The 20,038-nt window shown below is 47.6% G+C and overlaps 1 protein-coding gene across 1 annotated transcript in view; it reads left to right on the forward strand.

Annotated features, from left to right (window-relative positions):
* GAL3ST4 (galactose-3-O-sulfotransferase 4) overlaps window positions 1-13,421 on the forward strand; it is a 56,443-nt gene extending 43,022 nt beyond the window's left edge. Inside the window, exons 3-4 of the mRNA XM_075346676.1 lie at window positions 3,327-3,618; window positions 9,345-13,421. Of these exons, the coding sequence (XP_075202791.1) occupies window positions 3,327-3,618; window positions 9,345-10,151 (1,099 nt within the window). The 3' untranslated portion in view covers window positions 10,152-13,421. The remainder of the gene's footprint in view (window positions 1-3,326; window positions 3,619-9,344) is intronic.
* Window positions 13,422-20,038: the final 6,617 nt, after the last annotated feature.

The following is a 20,038-nucleotide window of genomic DNA, read 5'->3' on the forward strand; positions in this document are numbered from 1 at the left end:
CAGTGCAGCAAACTCACTCCAGAAGTTGATTGAGAATCTCTGAATGATCCAATGTTGTCCTAAATGACTGATGATGATAAATATAAGCCCCTGTGTGTGATCAAGTCTCCGTATAAATGCCCCCGCTCTGTGATAGTCTCAGGGTTCTGTGTAAAGCACAGAGAGCATCATGAAGACCAAGGAACACAACAGGCAGGTCCGTGATACTGTTGTGGAGAAGTTTAAAGCCGGATTTGGTTACAAAAAGATTTCTAAAACTAAAACATCCCAAGGAGCACCGTGCAAGCGATCATATTGAAATGGAAGGAGTCTCATACCACTGCAAATCTACCAAGACCCGGCCGTCCATCCAAACTGTCATCTCACACAAGGAGAAGACTGATCAGAGATGCAGCCAAGAGGCCCATGATCACTCTGGATGATCTGCAGAGATCTACAGCTGAGATGGGAGAGTCTGTCCATAGGACAACAATCAGTCATACACTGCACAAATCTGGCCTTTATGGCAGAGTGGCAAGAAGAAAGCCATTTTTCAAAGACATCCATAAAAAGTGTTGTTTAAAGTTCGCCACAAGCCACCTGGGAGACACCAAACATGTGGAAGAAGGTGCTCTGCTCAGATGAAACCAAAATCAAACTATTTGGGCACAATGCCAAACGATATGTTTGGCATAAAAGCAACACAGCCCAGAACACACCATCCCCACTGTCAAACATGGTGGTGGCAGCATCATGGTTTGGGCTTTTCTTCAGCAGGGACAGGGAAGATGGTTAAAATTGATGGGAAGATGGATGGAGACAAATACAGGACCATTCTTGAAGAAAACCTGTTGGAGTCTGCAAAAGACCTGAGACTGGGACGGAGATTTATCTTCCAACAAGACAATGATCCCAAACATAAAGCAAAATCTGCAATGGAATGGTTCACAAATAAACGCATCCAGGTGTTAGAATGGCCAAGTCACAGCCCAGACCTGAACCCAATCGAAAATATGTGGAAAGAGCTGAAAACTGCTGTTCACAAACGCCTCCACCCAACCTCACTCAGCTCCAGCTGTTTACAAAGAACGGGCGAGAATTTCAGACTCTCGATGTGCAAAACTGATAGATACATACCCCAAGAGACTGCAGCTGTAATCGCAGCAAAAGGGGGCGCTACAAAGTATTAACTTACAGGGGATGAATAATATTGCACGCCCCAATTTTCAGTTATTTATTTTTTTTACAAATATTTAAAATAAGCAATAAATATCGTTCAACTTCACAATTGTGTCCCACTTGATGCTGATTCTTCACCATAAAATATAACATTATAATCTTTATGCTTGAACCTTGAAATGTGGGAAAAGGTTGAAAAATTCAAGGGGGGTGAATACTTTCGCAAGGCACTGTATAGACTAATGAGCAAGGCAAGATGCTGCAAGTCTAATAAAGTGCCAAATGCTCTTATGGTGGCTGGCGCATAGTCCTGTAACAGAACAGGGGGCTCCCCTGTGCCTGCCCTTTCGTAGGGTAAAGTCTGGACTGTGGCAGCTGACCCCAGGGCAGGGGCGAACACAGGAGCAAACAAGGCTGAGTCTCAAGTGTAGACAGGGACCACCAGGGTGGCTCAAGGCAGACAGCACAGGCAGGACGGACAGGCAGAATCACTGGCAAGGCAGCTGGCAAGGTCAGGCCGGACACAGTCACCAGTATCAACAAGGCAGGACTGGCTGGGACCAGGTACAGGCAGCTAGTGCCAACAGGGCAGAACATACTGTGACCAGGTACACGACTGGAACTGCATGCCAACAGGGCAGGACAGGCTAGGACCAGGCACAGGCAGGAACCGGATGGACAGGGCAGGACGGACTGGGACCAGGTACAGATAGAAACAGCACTGGGACCAGGTGTCAAAAGGGCAGAATGTCCTGGGACCAGGTACACGACTGGAACTGCATGCCAACAGGGCAGGACGGGCTGGGACCAGATAAAAGGCAGGAACAGGATGGACAGGGCAAGCAAACAGGACAGGCAGGAACAGGATGGACAGGGCAAGCAAACAGGACAGGCAGGAACAGGATGGACAGGGCAAGCAAACAGGACAGGACAGGTAGGAACAGTATGGACAGGGCAAGCAAACAGGACAGGCAGGAAAAGGATGGACAGGGCAAGCAAACAGGACAGGACAGGCAGGAAAAGGATGGACAGGGCAAGCAAACAGGACAGGACAGGCAGGAACAGGATGGACAGGGCAAGCAAACAGGACAGGACATGCAGGAACAGGATGGACAGGGCAAGCAAACAGGACAGGACAGGCAGGAACAGGATGGACAGGGCAAGCAAACAAGAAAGGACAGGCAGGAACAGGATGGACAGGGCAAGCAAACAGGACAGGACAGGCAGGAACAGGATGGACAGGGCAAGCAAACAGGACAGGACAGGCAGGAACAGGATGGACAGGCAGGGACAGGATGGACAGGGCAAGCAAACAGGACAGGCAGGAACAGGATGGACAGGGCAAGCAAACAGGACAGGACAGGCAGGAACAAGATGGACAGGGCAAGCAAACAGGACAGAACAGGCAGGAACAGGATGGACAGGCAGGAACAGGATGGACAGGGCAAGCAAACAGGACAGAACAGGCAGGAACAGGATGGACAGGCAGGAACAGGATGGACAGGGCAAGCAAACAGGACAGGCAGGAACAGGATGGACAGGGCAAGCAAACAGGACAGGACAGGCAGGTAACCTGACAACTAACTAAACAGAACACAACTGACTAACAGAACTTAAGGTGTTGAACAGGCACCTCCCCTAGTGGGAGCGTGCCTTAAATACCCAGTGCCTCTCAGCGATAGGCTGATAGGCACTTCCTAGCAGTGGCGCTCTGGCCCTTTAACAGGAGGGCAGCGGCGCATGCTTCAGGAGCACTCTGGGAGGACCTGTGACACACGCTCAGACTCCGGGAGGGGGAAGGAGGAGGCACCCACAAGGAGGAGCACAGGGACGCCGGGCAACATGAAGGGAGCCGGCTGAGGCGGTGAGTGACAGCCGGCTGTGGTGGTGAGTGACAGCGCGTCCCTGCAGGGAGAGAGAGCGAGGAGTGCAGGGACACAGCGCTACAATAGTTATCCAGAAGGGTGTTTTTCTCAGGGGAGAATATGCTCTGGATGGTAGAAAACAATCTCTGGTGAGCGGAAGAGACTAATTGTGGATAACACAACGTGGACCACACAATGCACCCACACAGGAGACTTCCCTATGGGTGTCACACAGGGGTTTAGGGCTGTGACTCGAGTTGCTAAACGTTACTGCAATGTAATGTAGTCTTTCCATATCCTTAGGTCTCCCCAAATCTCTCCTCTACGCCTTGTAACGGTGCCTCAGCCTTCCCACCGGACCTGCCAGCCGAAGCGGCACGTCATGTTCCTGAAGACGCACAAGACGGCGGGGAGCACCATACTGAACCTCCTGCATCGCTATGGTGACCGGAACGGTTTAATTTTCGCTCTTCCCTACAAGTATCAATTCAACTATCCGAATTCCTTCCAGTCTCAGAGAGTGAAAGGATACAACGCTTCCTCCCGACCACACTACAACATCATGTGCCACCATATGCGCTTCAATTACCCCGAGGTAACATCTATGTCTTGTGATAAGCCGTCATTACCATGTAGAGGTCATCTCCAGCCCCTCACAAAAAAAAACCACACAAGCTTACATATTTCTCCCTGCCTTTACATGCAGCTTACTGGCATTGCAAGCATTGCTCTCGGCTCCTATTGTCTTACAGGAAATCAAAGATTGAAGAAATAAAAATATGTGGGTTTTTTTAGACCAGCTATTCACATTAGTTATGTCATAGGGACAAAGCAGAGGATAGCAGCTCCTAGTCTGGCCCTCATGCTATCCCTGATCTCAGAGTTACCTCTGAAGGTGAGGATGTCTGAGCCGCCTTCCTGGCCCTGCTCCTGACAAGCTCTGATCTTTTACCACCTCTCTCCAACCATCCCTGGGGAGGGCTGGGGCCAGGGTGATAAAGTCAACAGAAACAGACAGGGGAAACCAAAACTCCTTATCTCACAGCACACTCACACAGAGGAATAAGACAATAAGAGCAAAGGAGGAAAATAAGAAAAGGGAGGAAACAACAAGACGAGAGAATTCCACAACAACTCCAAGCACAAAGCAATTCAATCACCAACAGGACTGGACACAACAGCACACAGACCAACACAGCAATAAACTATAGTCAGCATGGGAAGACAGATTCCACCATATTAAATAGGAAGTGAGCCAATGCGATAGGCATCCAACAACATTTGATCCCAGAGGTAACCAGCAGGCTAGCAGAGGTTAGCTCTTGCTAGCCTGATCATGAATGAGCCCACAGCTGATTGACACCAGAACCTGGTCCACAGCTGGTTGACGCCAGAACCTAGGCCACAGCTGGTTGACGCCAGAGCATGGTCCACAGCTAGTAGATGCCAGAACCTGGTCCACAGCTGGTCGACACCAGAACCTGGTCCACAGCTGGTTGAAGCCAGAACCTGGTCCACAGCTGGTCGACACGAGAACCTCGTCCACAGCTGGTTGAAGCCAGAAACTGGTCCACAGCTGGTAAATATCAGAATCTGGTCCACAGCTGGTCGACGTCAGAATCTGGTCCACAACTGGTCAACATCAGAATCTGGTCCACAGCTGGTTGAATCCAGAACCTGGTCCACAGCTGGTTGAAGCCAGAACCTGGTCCACAGATGGTTGAAACCAGAACCTGGTCCACAGCTTGTTGAAACCAGAACCTGGTCCACGACTGGTCGACATCAGAACCTGGTCCACAGCTGGTTGAAGCCAGAACCTGGTCCACAGCTGGTTGAAGCCAGAACCTGGTCCACAGCTGGTCGACATCAGAATCTGGTCCACAGCTGGTTGAAGCCAGAACCTGGTCCACAGCTGGTCGACACGAGAACCTCGTCCACAGCTGGTTGAAGCCAGAACCTGGTCCACAGCTGGTCGACACCAGAATCTGGTCCACAGCTGGTCGACGCCAGAATCTGGTCCACAGCTGGTTGAAGCCAGAACCTGGTCCACAGCTGGTTGAAGCCAGAACCTGGTCCACAGCTGGTTGAAGCCAGAACCTGGTCCACAGCTGGTCGACATCAGAATCTGGTCCACAGCTGGTTGAAGGCAGAACCTGGTCCACAGCTGGTCGACATCAGAATCTGGTCCACAGCTGGTCAATGCCAGAATCTGGTCCACAGCTGGTTGAAGCCAGGACCTGGTCCACAGCTGGTAGACATCAGAATCTGGTCCACAGCTGGTTGAAGCCAGGACCTGGTCCACAGCTGGTAGACATCAGAATCTGGTCCACAGCTGGTTGATGCCAGAATCTGGTCTACAGCTGGTTAAAGCTAGAATCTGGTCCACAGCTGGTTGACATCAGAATCTGGTCCACAGCTGGTCGACATCAGATTCTGGTCCACAGCTGGTCGACATCAGAATCTGGTCCACAGCTGGTCGACATCAGATTCTGGTCCACAGCTGGCCGACGCCAGAACCTGGTCCACAGCTGGTCGACGCCAGAACCTGGTCCACAGCTGGTCGACGCCAGAACCTGCCTGTGTAGCTCAGAAACACCAGAGAAACCATAGGGTGAAATGTCAGGATCTGTAATGTAAACAGCATCAGATGCAGCCATGACACTTGGTGGCAATTTACCTGAATGCCAAATGTTCATTCAGTTGACTTCTATCTCTTCCGACCCTGCCAAAAACATTGATTCCTGCTCGACCAAGCGTGCTTCTGTTCTCAATGGGGAGAGGGTAACGAACCATTGCCATTGATGGTGGCTTTTCAGCCCTGAGAACATAAGGATTGAACATGTTCAAATGCAACCGCACAATCCTCCTTTTCCATGACATCTTCCGTAGGGGTAGAGTTGGGAAGCCCCCGTATACATTAGTTGACTGGCCAATGATATATACTATTGCACTTATTACAGATCTTCAGAAAATTCCTGCTGTCAGTGAAAAAGCCTTCTTGATATTAGCCATGTTGGCTTTACCAGCAGCTGACTGGCATTACAAGCATTGCTCAGCCTTTGATGTGCAGCTACTCCTACATATGTTCTCATCAGATACTGTATATCTTACAAGATATTTACATGTTACAGAACATCATTATCAGCGGTGTCAGCCGGTGCCAGGAGAGTGCACGAGCAATGCACAAATCTAAGGAAAAATCATCAATTCAGAATCTGTTACAGAACATTCCTTTTATAAAGAGCAGCGGTGGCCTCGCCATGGAAAACCTACAAAGTGTATGGAAACCGCTTGCAAATATTTTTCTGCAATTGGGTTCCATTAAACATTTTACAGTTTGGCTTTTTCAGGCTCTTTGGTTTCTTACTGGCTGAAGAATGAGTTAACTGAGAATCAATCAGTGAGCTAGTTCTCACAGAGAGTGCTTCTGAGCTCCTCTCAGCAATACCATCAACGTTCAGCTTGACTTTGATGCGATCTGTGGTCATAAGTGAACACAGAGTTTAAAAAAAGACGGAAAAAAAAAAAAGAGATGGAGCTCACTGACAAATTCTCACTTAACTTAGCTTAGCTTGCAACCAAAAATGTGCAGGGAAAGAAAGAGCACGTAAGAAGCAAATGTGCAAAATGTAATGATACCAAACTGCAAAAAATAGATATCCTATCCCAAAATACATGCACTTGAGAGTTCGAGAGACAAAAAAAATATCCCTTAAGGTGTCCATATGCTTCAAATGCAAATCTGTATGTATATATATCGATATCTATACAAATATATATATATATATGTATATATATACACATATACATATATATATATACACACATATATATATATATATATACGTATATATATATATATATATATACATATACACATATATATATATATATACATATACATATATATACATATACACATATATATATATATATATACATATACATATATATATATACATATACATATACATATATATATATATATATACATATACATATATATATATATATATATATACATATATATATATATATATATATATATACATATACATATATATATATATATATACATATACATATATATATATATATATATATATATATATACATATACATATATATATATATATATATATACATATACATATATATATACATATACATATACATATATATATATACATATACATATATATATATATATATATATACATATACATATATATACATATACATATATATACATATACACATATATACATATACACATATATATATATACATATACATATATATACATATACACATATATATATATACATATACATATATATATATATATATATATATATATATATGCAGTGTGTATATACGGAAGAATAAAATGAACTCTGTGGGACTAAGATGCATGCAAACACTGAATATATGAAATCTGGATGAATCATTGCTATGTAGAATATACAAAGTGGCTATAAAATAACCTAAGGTGTTTGGAGCCGGGTGCAGACTGACCCAGTGGACAGAATTGACTGAAAATTGGTATGTATGCTATTCAAGGCATTGGGAAAAGGAAAACATCTTAAAAAAAATGTTATACAAAAACTCCCCACCAGGTGAAAAAGTGGCACTGTACAGTGATAGCGCCTTGCAAGATGCCGGTCTGTATGTCTGTCTCTGTGTGTCTGTCTGTCTATTTCTCTGTCTCTCTCTGTCTCTTTCCCTGTCTGCCTCTGTCTGTCTCTTTCCCTGTCTGTCTCTTTCTGTTTGTCTCTGTCTTTTTCCCTGTCTGTCTATATCTGTCTGTTTCTTTCCCTGTCTGCCTTTCCTTGTCTGTCTCTTTCACTATCTGTCTCTTTCCCTGTCTCAGTCTCTTTCCCTGTCTGTCTCTGTCTGTCTCTTTCCCTGTCTGCCTGTCCGTGTCTCTCTTTCCCTGTCTGTCTTTTTCCCTGTCTGTCTCTGTGTCTCTCTTTCCCTGTCTGTCTCTTTTTCTGTCTGTCTCTTTCCGTCTGTCTCTTTCCCTGTCTGTCTCTTTACCTGTCTGTCTCTTTCACTGTCTGCCTCTGTCTCTTTCCCTGTATGTCTTTCCCTGTCTGTCTCTGTGTCTCTCTTTCCCTGTCTGTCTCTTTTTCTGTCTGTCTCTTTCACTGTCTGTCTCTTTACCTGTCTGTCTCGTTACCTGTCTGTCTCTTTCACTGTCTGCCTCTGTCTCTTTCCCTGTATGTGTTTTCATGTCTGTCTACCTTTTTTCCCTGTCTGTCTCTCTGTCTGTCTCTTTCCCTGTCTGCCTCTTTCTCTGTCTGTCTCTCTCTATCGACCTCTCCACAGATATCATATTACCTCACACATAAGCTTCTTATACTAACAATGTCCTTCGTTCCTATAAAAACCAATCACAGCTCCTATTAATGACCTGTAGCTCCCAGCTCCATTGACTTTAATGTAAGCAGGTTTTTTGGAGAGTAACTGTAAAGCGCGGTGTTAAATTTTCTTCTCAAAACATAGTCTATGAAGTTCCCTGAGTCACATGGGGCGACTGTGCAAAATTTTGTGATTGTAAATGAGACAGTGCAGATTCCTTTAGTGGACATACACACACACACACACACACACATACATACACACACACACACACATATACACACACACACACACACACACAAACACACACACATGCCCACACACACACATGCCCACACACACACACACTCAGCTTTATATATTAGATTCTGGACTTCTTCTCTAACAAACACATTTCTAAAGTCACTGAGGTGTAACAGAAGTTTACACACTGCCCCCCCCTAAGATGCCGTCCCGATGATTCAAGCCTCATACATTCCTACATGCTGTATAACTTGAGACTGCATCTGTTCTCCGTCACCGTGCGCCCATGTATAAAGGATTGTATTCTTCAGAGGAGCGTAAATTTCACTAGGGCCTGTGGACTCAAGTGGACCGAGCGCCGCCATTAGATTTCATCCGATTGACAGTGGCCAGAACCACTCCGTACTGTCGGACCCTCCGGCTATTGCTGCGTACAACTTCCCGAGACTCGACACAGCTTGGTAGTGTAGAGGACCAAGTCTAAACAAAACTAGAGGTCTATTCTATGGTCTTAACTCCTTAAGCTCGCCTACCGACCTAGCGATTATCCTCAGTTCCTATCTTAGTTCCTCCACTAGGGTCCTTGCCTCCTCCAGGGTGGTGGTAGGTGACCACTGTCTGTAAGACCAAAATAGGTGGAGTCATCCTGTTACATGTTGTAGGTAATTAGCCTAATTTTCCATTTTTTTAATTAAAATGTAATTTATTTCACAGGTTCGGAAAGTGATGCCTCCAGACTCTTTCTACTTCACCATTCTTCGGGACCCAGCCACCATGGCCGAGTCATCTTTTTCCTATTATCGTGCGGTGTCGTCAGCCTTTAAGAAAGCACCAAGCTTCAAAGCATTTATTTCTCACCCATCTCAGTACTATAGACAAGGTGAGAGATCCAACCACTATGCCCGCAACCCATTATGGTTTGACCTCGGGTTTAACTCTGATGTTCCATTTACGGAAACTTACGCGAAAGCTGGAATCCGAGCGGTGGAGGACGCTTTCCACTTGGTTCTTCTTGCCGAACACTTTGACGAATCAGTGATTCTCCTGAAGGATGAGTTGTGTTGGCACCTTGATGATGTAGTGACCTTCAAACTGAACAGTCGTAGCACCTCAAGACCGCTTGAACGTGGAGAAATTAACAGACTGAGGGCGTGGAATACTCTAGATTGGTACCTCTACTCTTACTTTAACCGTACGTTCTGGGATAAGGTGGAACGTTTTGGTAGGCAAAAGATGGATGATGAGGTCAAAAAGTTGAAAGAAAGGAGACGGTACTTGGCTAAACTTTGTCTTGAGGGTTCGGAGCCTGTAGGGGCAGAACAAATTAAAGAAGAAGCCATTAAGCCTTTCCAGTTTGGGCAGGAGAAGATCCTAGGTTGGGCTGTTCGGAAAGATCTCCCTCCCGAGATTCGGACTCGTTGTGTACGAATGGTAACTCCGGAGCTGCAGTACAAAGATCTGTTAGATGCTCGCCAGTTTCCGATGAGGGCATCTAATGGTTCGGTGGCCACAGTCAGATGATAAGCGCACAGAAGACTTGTGGGGTTAGCGTATTTTTCTATGCACAAAGTTGAAGATGTTTTTGCTTTAAATTAATGTGCCTGGATAACATGTCATCGATGATAACACTGCACCAGTAGCCTCGACAAGCACTTTATAGCCTCTGCACTCCTGACATGCCTTCTTCAGACTGATTATTGACGAGGATATTAAAAGTTGAGCAGTCAACTTGCTGTTGGTACTAATACGCGACTGACTCAGCGCTACCTCTGATACAATAGGCAACTGATGGGAAATGGCAATCAACGGTCTAAGAATGTCTTAGACGTGACAATCGGAATCGTAACGATGGCCCTTGAGCCAATGTGAATCTTTCCAAGAATCGAACTATCTAAATCTTCATCAATTTCCTTCACCGTGGACTGGTCTATCTTGAACTTAGGTAATGCACTGCTGGTCACCTTGAGACTGTCAATGTTTGTATTGAATGGACGCGAGCTCCCGGATACTGGAAGTTCTGCAAACGTGGAGGTTGGGTGGACCCTACTAAATATTTTCTGACCTGGGCCCTGAAGATTCAGGTTGCACATTGTAGGACATTACATTAGAAGTGATCCACCCATTTCTGGCCAAATCGAACAATCCTACGTTCAGAACCGTTATAGGGTTATCAATATATAACAAAAGCTCACAGTTTAGAGTCTTCCTCCTTATTTCACCCATATCAATATGGCTCCCACCTTAAGGATTGGTAACACCTATCAAAATGTTCTCCAACTTAGGGGGTGGTCACCAAGTAAGCTCTCCTTTGTATTGGACAGAGCCACCATTAACCTTGACTGCAACTATTCATTTTTAAACTTTTTGATTTTTCTTCTTCTGTTTTTGTCAACATGAGGGGGTTTTTGTCCAGGAGGGCTTGTTTTTTGTGTGTGGCGAGCTGCAGTTTTTTATTGATACGATTTTAGGTATACAGGATGTGTTTAATCCCCCTTTCTTGAATTTTTTGGGGAAGGTGCAGCTACCTACTAAAAACCTGTAGTTCTGGAGATTGTTGTTTTTTACAGCATTTTCCTTATTTTCTTACACTTTAAGAGATCAGACTTTGGCGGCTGTGGTGGTAGTATACAGTATTTGCTTTTTTTCCTCTTCTTTTCTGTTGATAAAGCTGTGTGAGGGCTTGTTTTTCGCGTGGCGAGCTGTAGTTTTTATTGATATCATTTTGGGTATAAAAGATGTTTTGATCCCCTCTTTTTTGCAACAAAAAAAGCAATCATCTGGAGCTTTATTTTTTTTCTTCATTTCAGCATTTTCCTTATTTCCTTATATTTTAATAGGTCAGACTTTTGTGGATGTGGTGGTGCAATACAGTTTATGCTTTTTTTCTCTTTTTATACTTTTTTAATTTTTTTACTGGCCTTTAGCTCGAATCTCGAGCCACGGTGACTTGATGGGTGAACGCTCTGTAGGAATACCAATCTTATGCAGGTTAAATAGCTCCACAAGGATCTTGTCGTCTGAGATAGGTCCACCAGGGTCTTCTCCACCTAGCTAGGTCCACCAGGGTCTTCTCCAGGTAGATAGGTCCACCAGGGTCTTCTCCGCCAAGATAGGTCCACCAGGCTCTTCTCCGCCTACATAGGTCCACCAGGGTCTTCTCCACCCAGATACGTCCACCAGGGTCTTATCCATCTAGATAGGTCCACCAGGGTTTTCTCCACCTAGATGAGTCCACCAGGGTCTTCACTGTATAGATAGGTCCACCAGGGTGTTCTCCGTCTAGATATGTCCACCAGAGTCTTCTCCGCCTATATACATCCACCAGAGTCTTCTCCGCCTAGATACGTCCACCAGGGTCTTATCCATCTAGATAGGTCCACCAGGGTCTTATCCATTTATATAGGTCCGCCAGGGTTTTCTCCACCTAGATGGGTCCGCCAGGGTCTTCTCCACCTAGATGGGTCAACCAGGGTCTTCTCTATATAGATAGGTCCACCAGGGTCTTCTCCACCTAGATAGGTCCACCAGGGTCTTCTCTGTATAGATAGGTCCACAAGAGTCTTCTCCACCTAGATAGGTCCACCAGGGTCTTCTCCGCTAATATCTTGATAGTACCAAGCCATCGAGCTGCTGGTCCTCCTCTTCGCTTTGTTCTTTCTATTCTTCAGAGCAAGATGTCCTTCTCCAGTGATCGTATGATGTGTCCAAAGTAGGTTTTCAATGGGGTTAAAAGGAGAAGATTCAAATTTTTAGGTTTTTAATTTTTCAAAAAATTTTTTGTTCATTTTAAGTGAGCCCTTCCAGTAAGGAACAAAAAGGCACCCCACAATCCAGCTGTGGCAAGGGGGATGAGCGTCTGAACAAATGTGTCAGAGATGTCAATAAGGCATCCACCAATAATGGTGGTTCTGTGGTTCAGGAACACTTCTGTACAACGGACTGCAGTTTGTGTTTTTAAAAACAAACTGTGATTCATTTTTTTAACAAAAAAACAAACAAACTGCAGTTGATGGACAGGAGTTTCCTGAAACTGGAAATCCCCTTTAAGAGTTGGAAACACTGGCCAATTGAAAGTTTTTTTCTTGAGAAGGAGTGACCCGTGTAACGCGGTTGTCACCTTTCAGAAAATCCTGATGCCTGACTGTATTTTATTATAAAAAAACCCAAACCCCACTTTACTCACCCTCCTCGATAATTTCTTATCCTGCTCCCCTCCGATTCCTCTCTATATGCCCTATAGAGACAATAGAGGACACAGGTGGAAGGTTGTAAACCCCTGACTACAGGATTTGTTTGTAGTCTGTTACCATAGAGACACATAAAAGCTGCATAGGAGCTGGATACATAGATACAAACATACCAAAGTCTTCCCAATCCAACGATTAGGGCGAGTATGTGCCTCCTCCCAATTTGATTATGGTGGGGGGGGAGGGGAAGGATAGGACCTATTGAATATTAGTGCTTGATCCTTTTATTCCAGGTGTTTCGGGAGGCGGCTTACTCCCCTGTCCCCATAAAGAACACATACATACCTGGTGGGGGTTTAGAGGGGCCGATCAGTAGTTTTGCAATGTGTATGATCACTCTTCTGCGGGGAATGTCCTCCAACCGGCCGGATCCACCCATAAGAGCTTTTCTTCAGAGTCTATTTTTTAGTTATATTTAATAATATTTATAGTTATTTGTAGAAAATGCCGAGATTTTGTATGTTTTATATGTTTTTACTGAAAACAAAAACTGGAAATGTGCAAAGTTTTCGAGAAAGTCAAAGAATAAAAACCGGTATTTGATCATGAGACTTTATTTTCGCGACGCAGTGTCTTGTCCTCTCCGTCCCTGGGAGGAGAAGTTCTCAATGTTGGAAGTCAAGCCCCCCTTCTTCTTCAGATAACCCCTTTAAGACGATAGACATTTCTATAAGACCCCAAACTGCCGCTGATCCAAGAAAAATACTGGTAGCATTGAGTATGAAGGTTCTAGGACGTGTTACATGTGGAGACGTCGGGGGCCGTCAGACTGAGCCCATCAGCGTTGGAGGATCCGGCCAAAAACCCCGTATTTTTCACACACCGCGGCTCGGCCCCTTCCAGTTGTTTTCTGCACAAGAGCTAAATATATCTTCTAGAAATACTGAGGTGGAGGATTTGGATCTTTGTTCACATACTTGAGGTTTGGGGGCTGCTGAGCAGACGCTTCTCCACGAGCCAAAAGTAAAACACAGCGGGACGTTCCTCAAATGATCCCAAATGTCCGGGCTCAGCAGAAACAGACGACTGCGGTTTCAGGAAAAAAGAAGAACGGGGCAGGTCCTCGAGAACAAAGCTGTAATCAACCACCTCAGATTTACAGGTCAGAGAGCGATCCATACACAGGGACTGACGAAGAGTGATCCATACACAGGGACTGACGGAGAGCGACCCGTACACCGGGACTGACGGAGAGTGCTCCATACACCGGGACTGACGAAGAGCGACCCGTACACAGGGACTGACGAAGAGTGATCCATACACAGGGACTGAAGGAGAGCGCCCCGTACACAGGGACTGACGGAGAGTGCTCCATACACCGGGACTGACGAAGAGCGACCCGTACACCGGGACTGACGAAGAGCGCCCCGTACACCGGGACTGACGGAGAGCTCCCCGTACACCGGGACTGACGAAGAGCGCCCCATACACAGGGACTGACGAAGAGCGATCCATACACAGGGACTGACGAAGAGCGATCCATACACAGGGACTGACGAAGAGCGATCCATACACAGGGACTGACGGAGAGCGCCCCGTACACCGGGACTGACGAAGAGCTCCCCGTACACCGGGACTGACGGAGAGCGACCCGTACACCGGGACTCACGGAGAGCGCCCCATACACCGGGACTGACGAAGAGCGCCCCGTACACCGGGACTGACGGAGAGCGATCCATACACCGGGACTGACGAAGAGCGCCCCGTACACCGGGACTGACGGAGAGCGATCCATACACCGGGACTGACGAAGAGCGCCCCATACACCGGGACTGACGAAGAGCGCCCCGTACACCGGGACTGACGGAGAGCGCCCCGTACACCGGAACTGACGGAGAGCGATCCGTACACCAGGACTGACGAAGAGCGATCCATACAGGGGGACTGACGAAGAGCGCCCCATACACCGGGACTGACGAAGAGCGATCCATACACAGGGACTGACGAAGAGCGCCCCATACACCGGGACTGACGAAGAGCGCCCCGTACACCGGGACTGACAGAGAGCGCCCCGTACACCGGGACTGACGAAGAGCGCCCTGTACACCGGGACTGACGGAGAGTGCTCCATACACCGGGACTGACGAAGAGCGACCCGTACACCGGGACTGACGGAGAGCGCCCCATACACAGGGACTGACGAAGAGCGATCCATACACCGGGACTGACGAAGAGCGATCCATACACAGGGACTGACAGAGAGCGATCCATACACAGGGACTGACGGAGAGCGCCCCATACACAGGGACTGACGGAGAGCGACCCGTACACAGGGACTGACGAAGAGCGATCCATACACAGGGACTGACAGAGAGCGATCCATACACAGGGACTGACGGAGAGCGATCCATACACAGGGACTGACAGAGAGCGATCCATACACAGAGACTGACAGAGAGCGATCCATACACCGGGACTGACAGAGAGCGATCCATACACAGAGACTGACAGAGAGCGATCCATACACAGGGACTGACAGAGAGCGATCCATACACCGGGACTGACAGAGAGCGATCCATACACAGAGACTGACGGAGAGCGATCCATACACAGGGACTGACAGAGAGCGATCCATACACAGGGACTGACGAAGAGCGTCCCGTACACCGGGACTGACGAAGAGCGATCCATACACAGGGACTGACGAAGAGCGTCCCGTACACAGGGACTGACGAAGAGCGATCCATACACAGGGACTGACGAAGAGCGTCCCGTACACAGGGACTGACGAAGAGCGATCCATACACCAGGACTGACGAAGAGCGCCCCGTACACAGGGACTGACGAAGAGCGCCCCGTACACCGGGACTGACGGAGAGCGCCCCGTACACCAGGACTGACGGAGAGCGCCCCGTACACCGGGACTGACGGAGAGCGATCCATACACCGGGACTGACGAAGAGCGCCCCGTACACCGGGACTGACGGAGAGCGCCCCGTACACCGGAACTGACGGAGAGCGATCCGTACACCAGGACTGACGAAGAGCGATCCATACAGGGGGACTGACGAAGAGCACCCCATACACAGGGACTGACGAAGAGCGCCCCATACACCGGGACTGACGAAGAGCGCCCCGTACACCGGGACTGACAGAGAGCGCCCCGTACACCGGGACTGACGAAGAGCGCCCCGTACACCGGGACTGACGGAGAGTGCTCCATACACCGGGACTGACAAAGAGCGACCCGTACACCGGGACTGACGGAGAGCGCCCCATACACAGGGACTGACGGAGAGCGACCCGTACACAGGGACTGACGAAGAGCGATCCATACACAGGGACTGACAGAGAGCGATCCATACACAGGGACTGACGGAGAGCGATCCATACACAGGGACTGACAGAGAGCGATCCATACACAGAGACTGACAGAGAGCGATCCATACACCGGGACTGACAGAGAGCGATCCATACACAGAGACTGACAGAGAGCGATCCATACACAGGGACTGACAGAGAGCGATCCATACACCGGGACTGACAGAGAGCGATCCATACACAGAGACTGACGGAGAGCGATCCATACACAGGGACTGATAGAGAGCGATCCATACACAGAGACTGACAGAGAGCGATCCATACACCGGGACTGACGAAGAGCGATCCATACACAGGGACTGACGAAGAGCGTCCCGTACACCGGGACTGACGAAGAGCGATCCATACACAGGGACTGACGAAGAGCGTCCCGTACACAGGGACTGACGAAGAGCGATCCATACACCAGGACTGACGAAGAGCGCCCCGTACACAGGGACTGACGAAGAGCGCCCCGTACACCGGGACTGACGGAGAGCGCCCCGTACACCAGGACTGACGGAGAGCGCCCCGTACACCGGGACTGACGGAGAGCGATCCATACACCGGGACTGACGAAGAGCGCCCCGTACACCGGGACTGACGGAGAGCTATCCATACACCGGGACTGACGAAGAGCGCCCCATACACCGGGACTGACGAAGAGCGCCCCGTACACCGGGACTGACGGAGAGCGCCCCGTACACCGGAACTGATGGAGAGCGATCCATACAGGGGGACTGACGAAGAGCACCCCATACACAGGGACTGACGAAGAGCGCCCATACACCGGGACTGACGAAGAGCGCCCCGTACACCGGGACTGACAGAGAGCGCCCCGTACACCGGGACTGACGAAGAGCGCCCCGTACACCGGGACTGACGGAGAGTGCTCCATACACCGGGACTGACGAAGAGCGACCCGTACACCGGGACTGACGGAGAGCGCCCCATACACAGGGACTGACGGAGAGCGACCCGTACACAGGGACTGACGAAGAGCGATCCATACACAGGGACTGACAGAGAGCGATCCATACACAGGGACTGACGGAGAGCGATCCATACACAGGGACTGACAGAGAGCGATCCATACACAGAGACTGACAGAGAGCGATCCATACACCGGGACTGACGAAGAGCGATCCATACACAGGGACTGACGAAGAGCGTCCCGTACACCGGGACTGACGAATAGCGATCCATACACAGGGACTGACGAAGAGCGTCCCGTACACAGGGACTGACGAAGAGCGATCCATACACCAGGACTGACGAAGAGCGCCCCGTACACAGGGACTGACGAAGAGCGCCCCGTACACCGGGACTGACGGAGAGCGCCCCGTACACCAGGACTGACGGAGAGCGCCCCGTACACCGGGACTGACGGAGAGCGATCCGTACACCAGGACTGACGAAGAGCGATCCATACACCAGGACTGACGAAGAGCGATCCATACACCGGGACTGACGAAGAGTGCCCCGTACACCGGGACTGACGAAGAGTACTCCATACACAGGGACTGACGGTGAGCGATCCATACACCGGGACTGACAGAGCGATCCATACACCAGGACTGACGAAGAGCGATCCATACACCAGGACTGACGAAGAGCGCCCCGTACATAGGGACTGACGAAGAGAGATCCATACACAGGGACTGACGGAGAGCGATCCATACACCGGGACTGACGAAGAGCGCCCCGTACACCGGGACTGACGGAGAGTGCTCCATACACAGGGACTGACGGTGAGCGATCCATACACCGGGACTGACAGAGCGATCCATACACCAGGACTGACGAAGAGCGATCCATACACCAGGACTGACGAAGAGCGCCCCGTACACCGGGACTGACGAAGAGAGATCCATACACAGGGACTGATGGAGAGCGATCCATACACCGGGACTGACGAAGAGTGCCCCGTACACCGGGACTGACGAAGAGAGATCCATACACAGGGACTGATGGAGAGCGATCCATACACCGGGACTGACGAAGAGCGCCCCGTACACCGGGACTGACGAAGAGCGATCCATACACCAGGACTGACGAAGAGCGCCCCGTACACCGGGACTGACGAAGAGCGATCCATACACCGGGAGTGACGAAGAGCGATCCATACACCAGGACTGACGAAGAGCGATCCACACACGAGGACTGACGAAGAGCGCCCCATACACAGGGACTGACAGAGAGCGCCCCGTACACCGGGACTGACAGAGAGCGCCCCGTACACCGGAACTGACAGAGAGCGCCCCGTACACCGGGACTGACGAAGAGCGCCCCGTACACAGGGACTGACGAAGAGCGATCCATACACTGGGACTGACGGAGAGCGACCCGTACACAGGGACTGACGGAGAGCACCCCATACACAGGGACTGACGGAGAGCACCCCATACACAGGGTCTGACAGAGAAAACCCTATACATAGGGACTGATGCAAAGCGCCCCATATACAGGGATTGACTGACTGATATATTCTTGTACATAGGGGGCAGTATTATAGTAGTTATATTCTTGTACATAGGAGCAGTATTATAGTAGTTATATTCTTGTACATAGGGGGCAGTATTATAGTAGCTATATTCTTGTACATAGGGGCAGTATTATAGCAGTTATATTTTTGTACATAGGGGGCAGTATTATAGTAGTTATATTCTTGTACATAGGGGGCAGTATTCTAGTAGTTATATTCTTGTACATAGGGGCAGTATTATAGTAGCTATATTCTTGTACATGGGGGGCAGTATTATAGTAGTTATATTCTTGTACATAGGGGGCAGTATTATAGTAGTTATATTCCTGTACATAGGGGCAGTATTATAGTAGTTATATTCTTGTACATAAGGGGCAGTATTATAGTAGTTATATTCTTGTACATAGGAGCAGTATTATAGTAGTTATATTCTTGTACATAGGGGGCAGTATTATAGTAGTTATATTCTTGTACATAGGGGGCAGTATTATAGTAGGTATATTCTTGTACATAGGAGCAGTATTATAGTAGTTATATTCTTGTACATAGGGGCAGTATTATAGTAGTTATATTCTTGTACATAGGGAGCAGTATTATAGTAGTTATATTCTTGTACATAGGGTCAGTATTATAGTAATTATATTCTTGTACATAGGGGCAGTATTATAGTAGTTATATTCTTGTACATAGGGGGCAGTATTATAGTAGTTATATTCTTGTACATAGGGTCAGTATTATAGTAGTTATATTCTTGTACATAGAAGGCAGTATTATAGTAGTTATATTCTTGTACATAGGGGCAGTATTATAGTAGCTATATTCTTGTACATAGGGGCAGTATTATAGTAGTTATATTCTTGTACATAGAAGGCAGTATTATAGTAGTTACATTCTTGTACATAGGGGCAGTATTATAGTAGTTATATTCTTGTACATAGAAGGCAGTATTATAGTAGTTATATTCTTGTACATAGGGCAGTATTATAGTAGTTATATTCTTGTACATAGGGAGCAGTATTATAGTAGTTATATTCTTGTACATAGAGGCAGTATTATAGTAGTTATATTCTTGTACATAGGGGGCAGTATTATAGTAGTTATATTCTTGTACATAGGGAGCAGTATTATAGTAGTTATATTCTTGTACATAGGGGCAGTATTATAGTAGTTATATTCTTGTACATAGAAGGCAGTATTATAGTAATTATATTCTTGTACATAGGGCAGTATTATAGTAGTTATATTCTTGTACATAGGGAGCAGTATTATAGTAGTTATATTCTTGTACATAGAGGCAGTATTATAGTAGTTATATTCTTGTACATAGGGGGCAGTATTATAGTAGTTATATTCTTGTACATAGGGAGCAGTATTAT

The sequence above is a fragment of the Anomaloglossus baeobatrachus genome, chromosome 4, assembly GCF_048569485.1.
Source record: "Anomaloglossus baeobatrachus isolate aAnoBae1 chromosome 4, aAnoBae1.hap1, whole genome shotgun sequence".
Taxonomy (NCBI): domain Eukaryota; kingdom Metazoa; phylum Chordata; class Amphibia; order Anura; family Aromobatidae; genus Anomaloglossus; species Anomaloglossus baeobatrachus.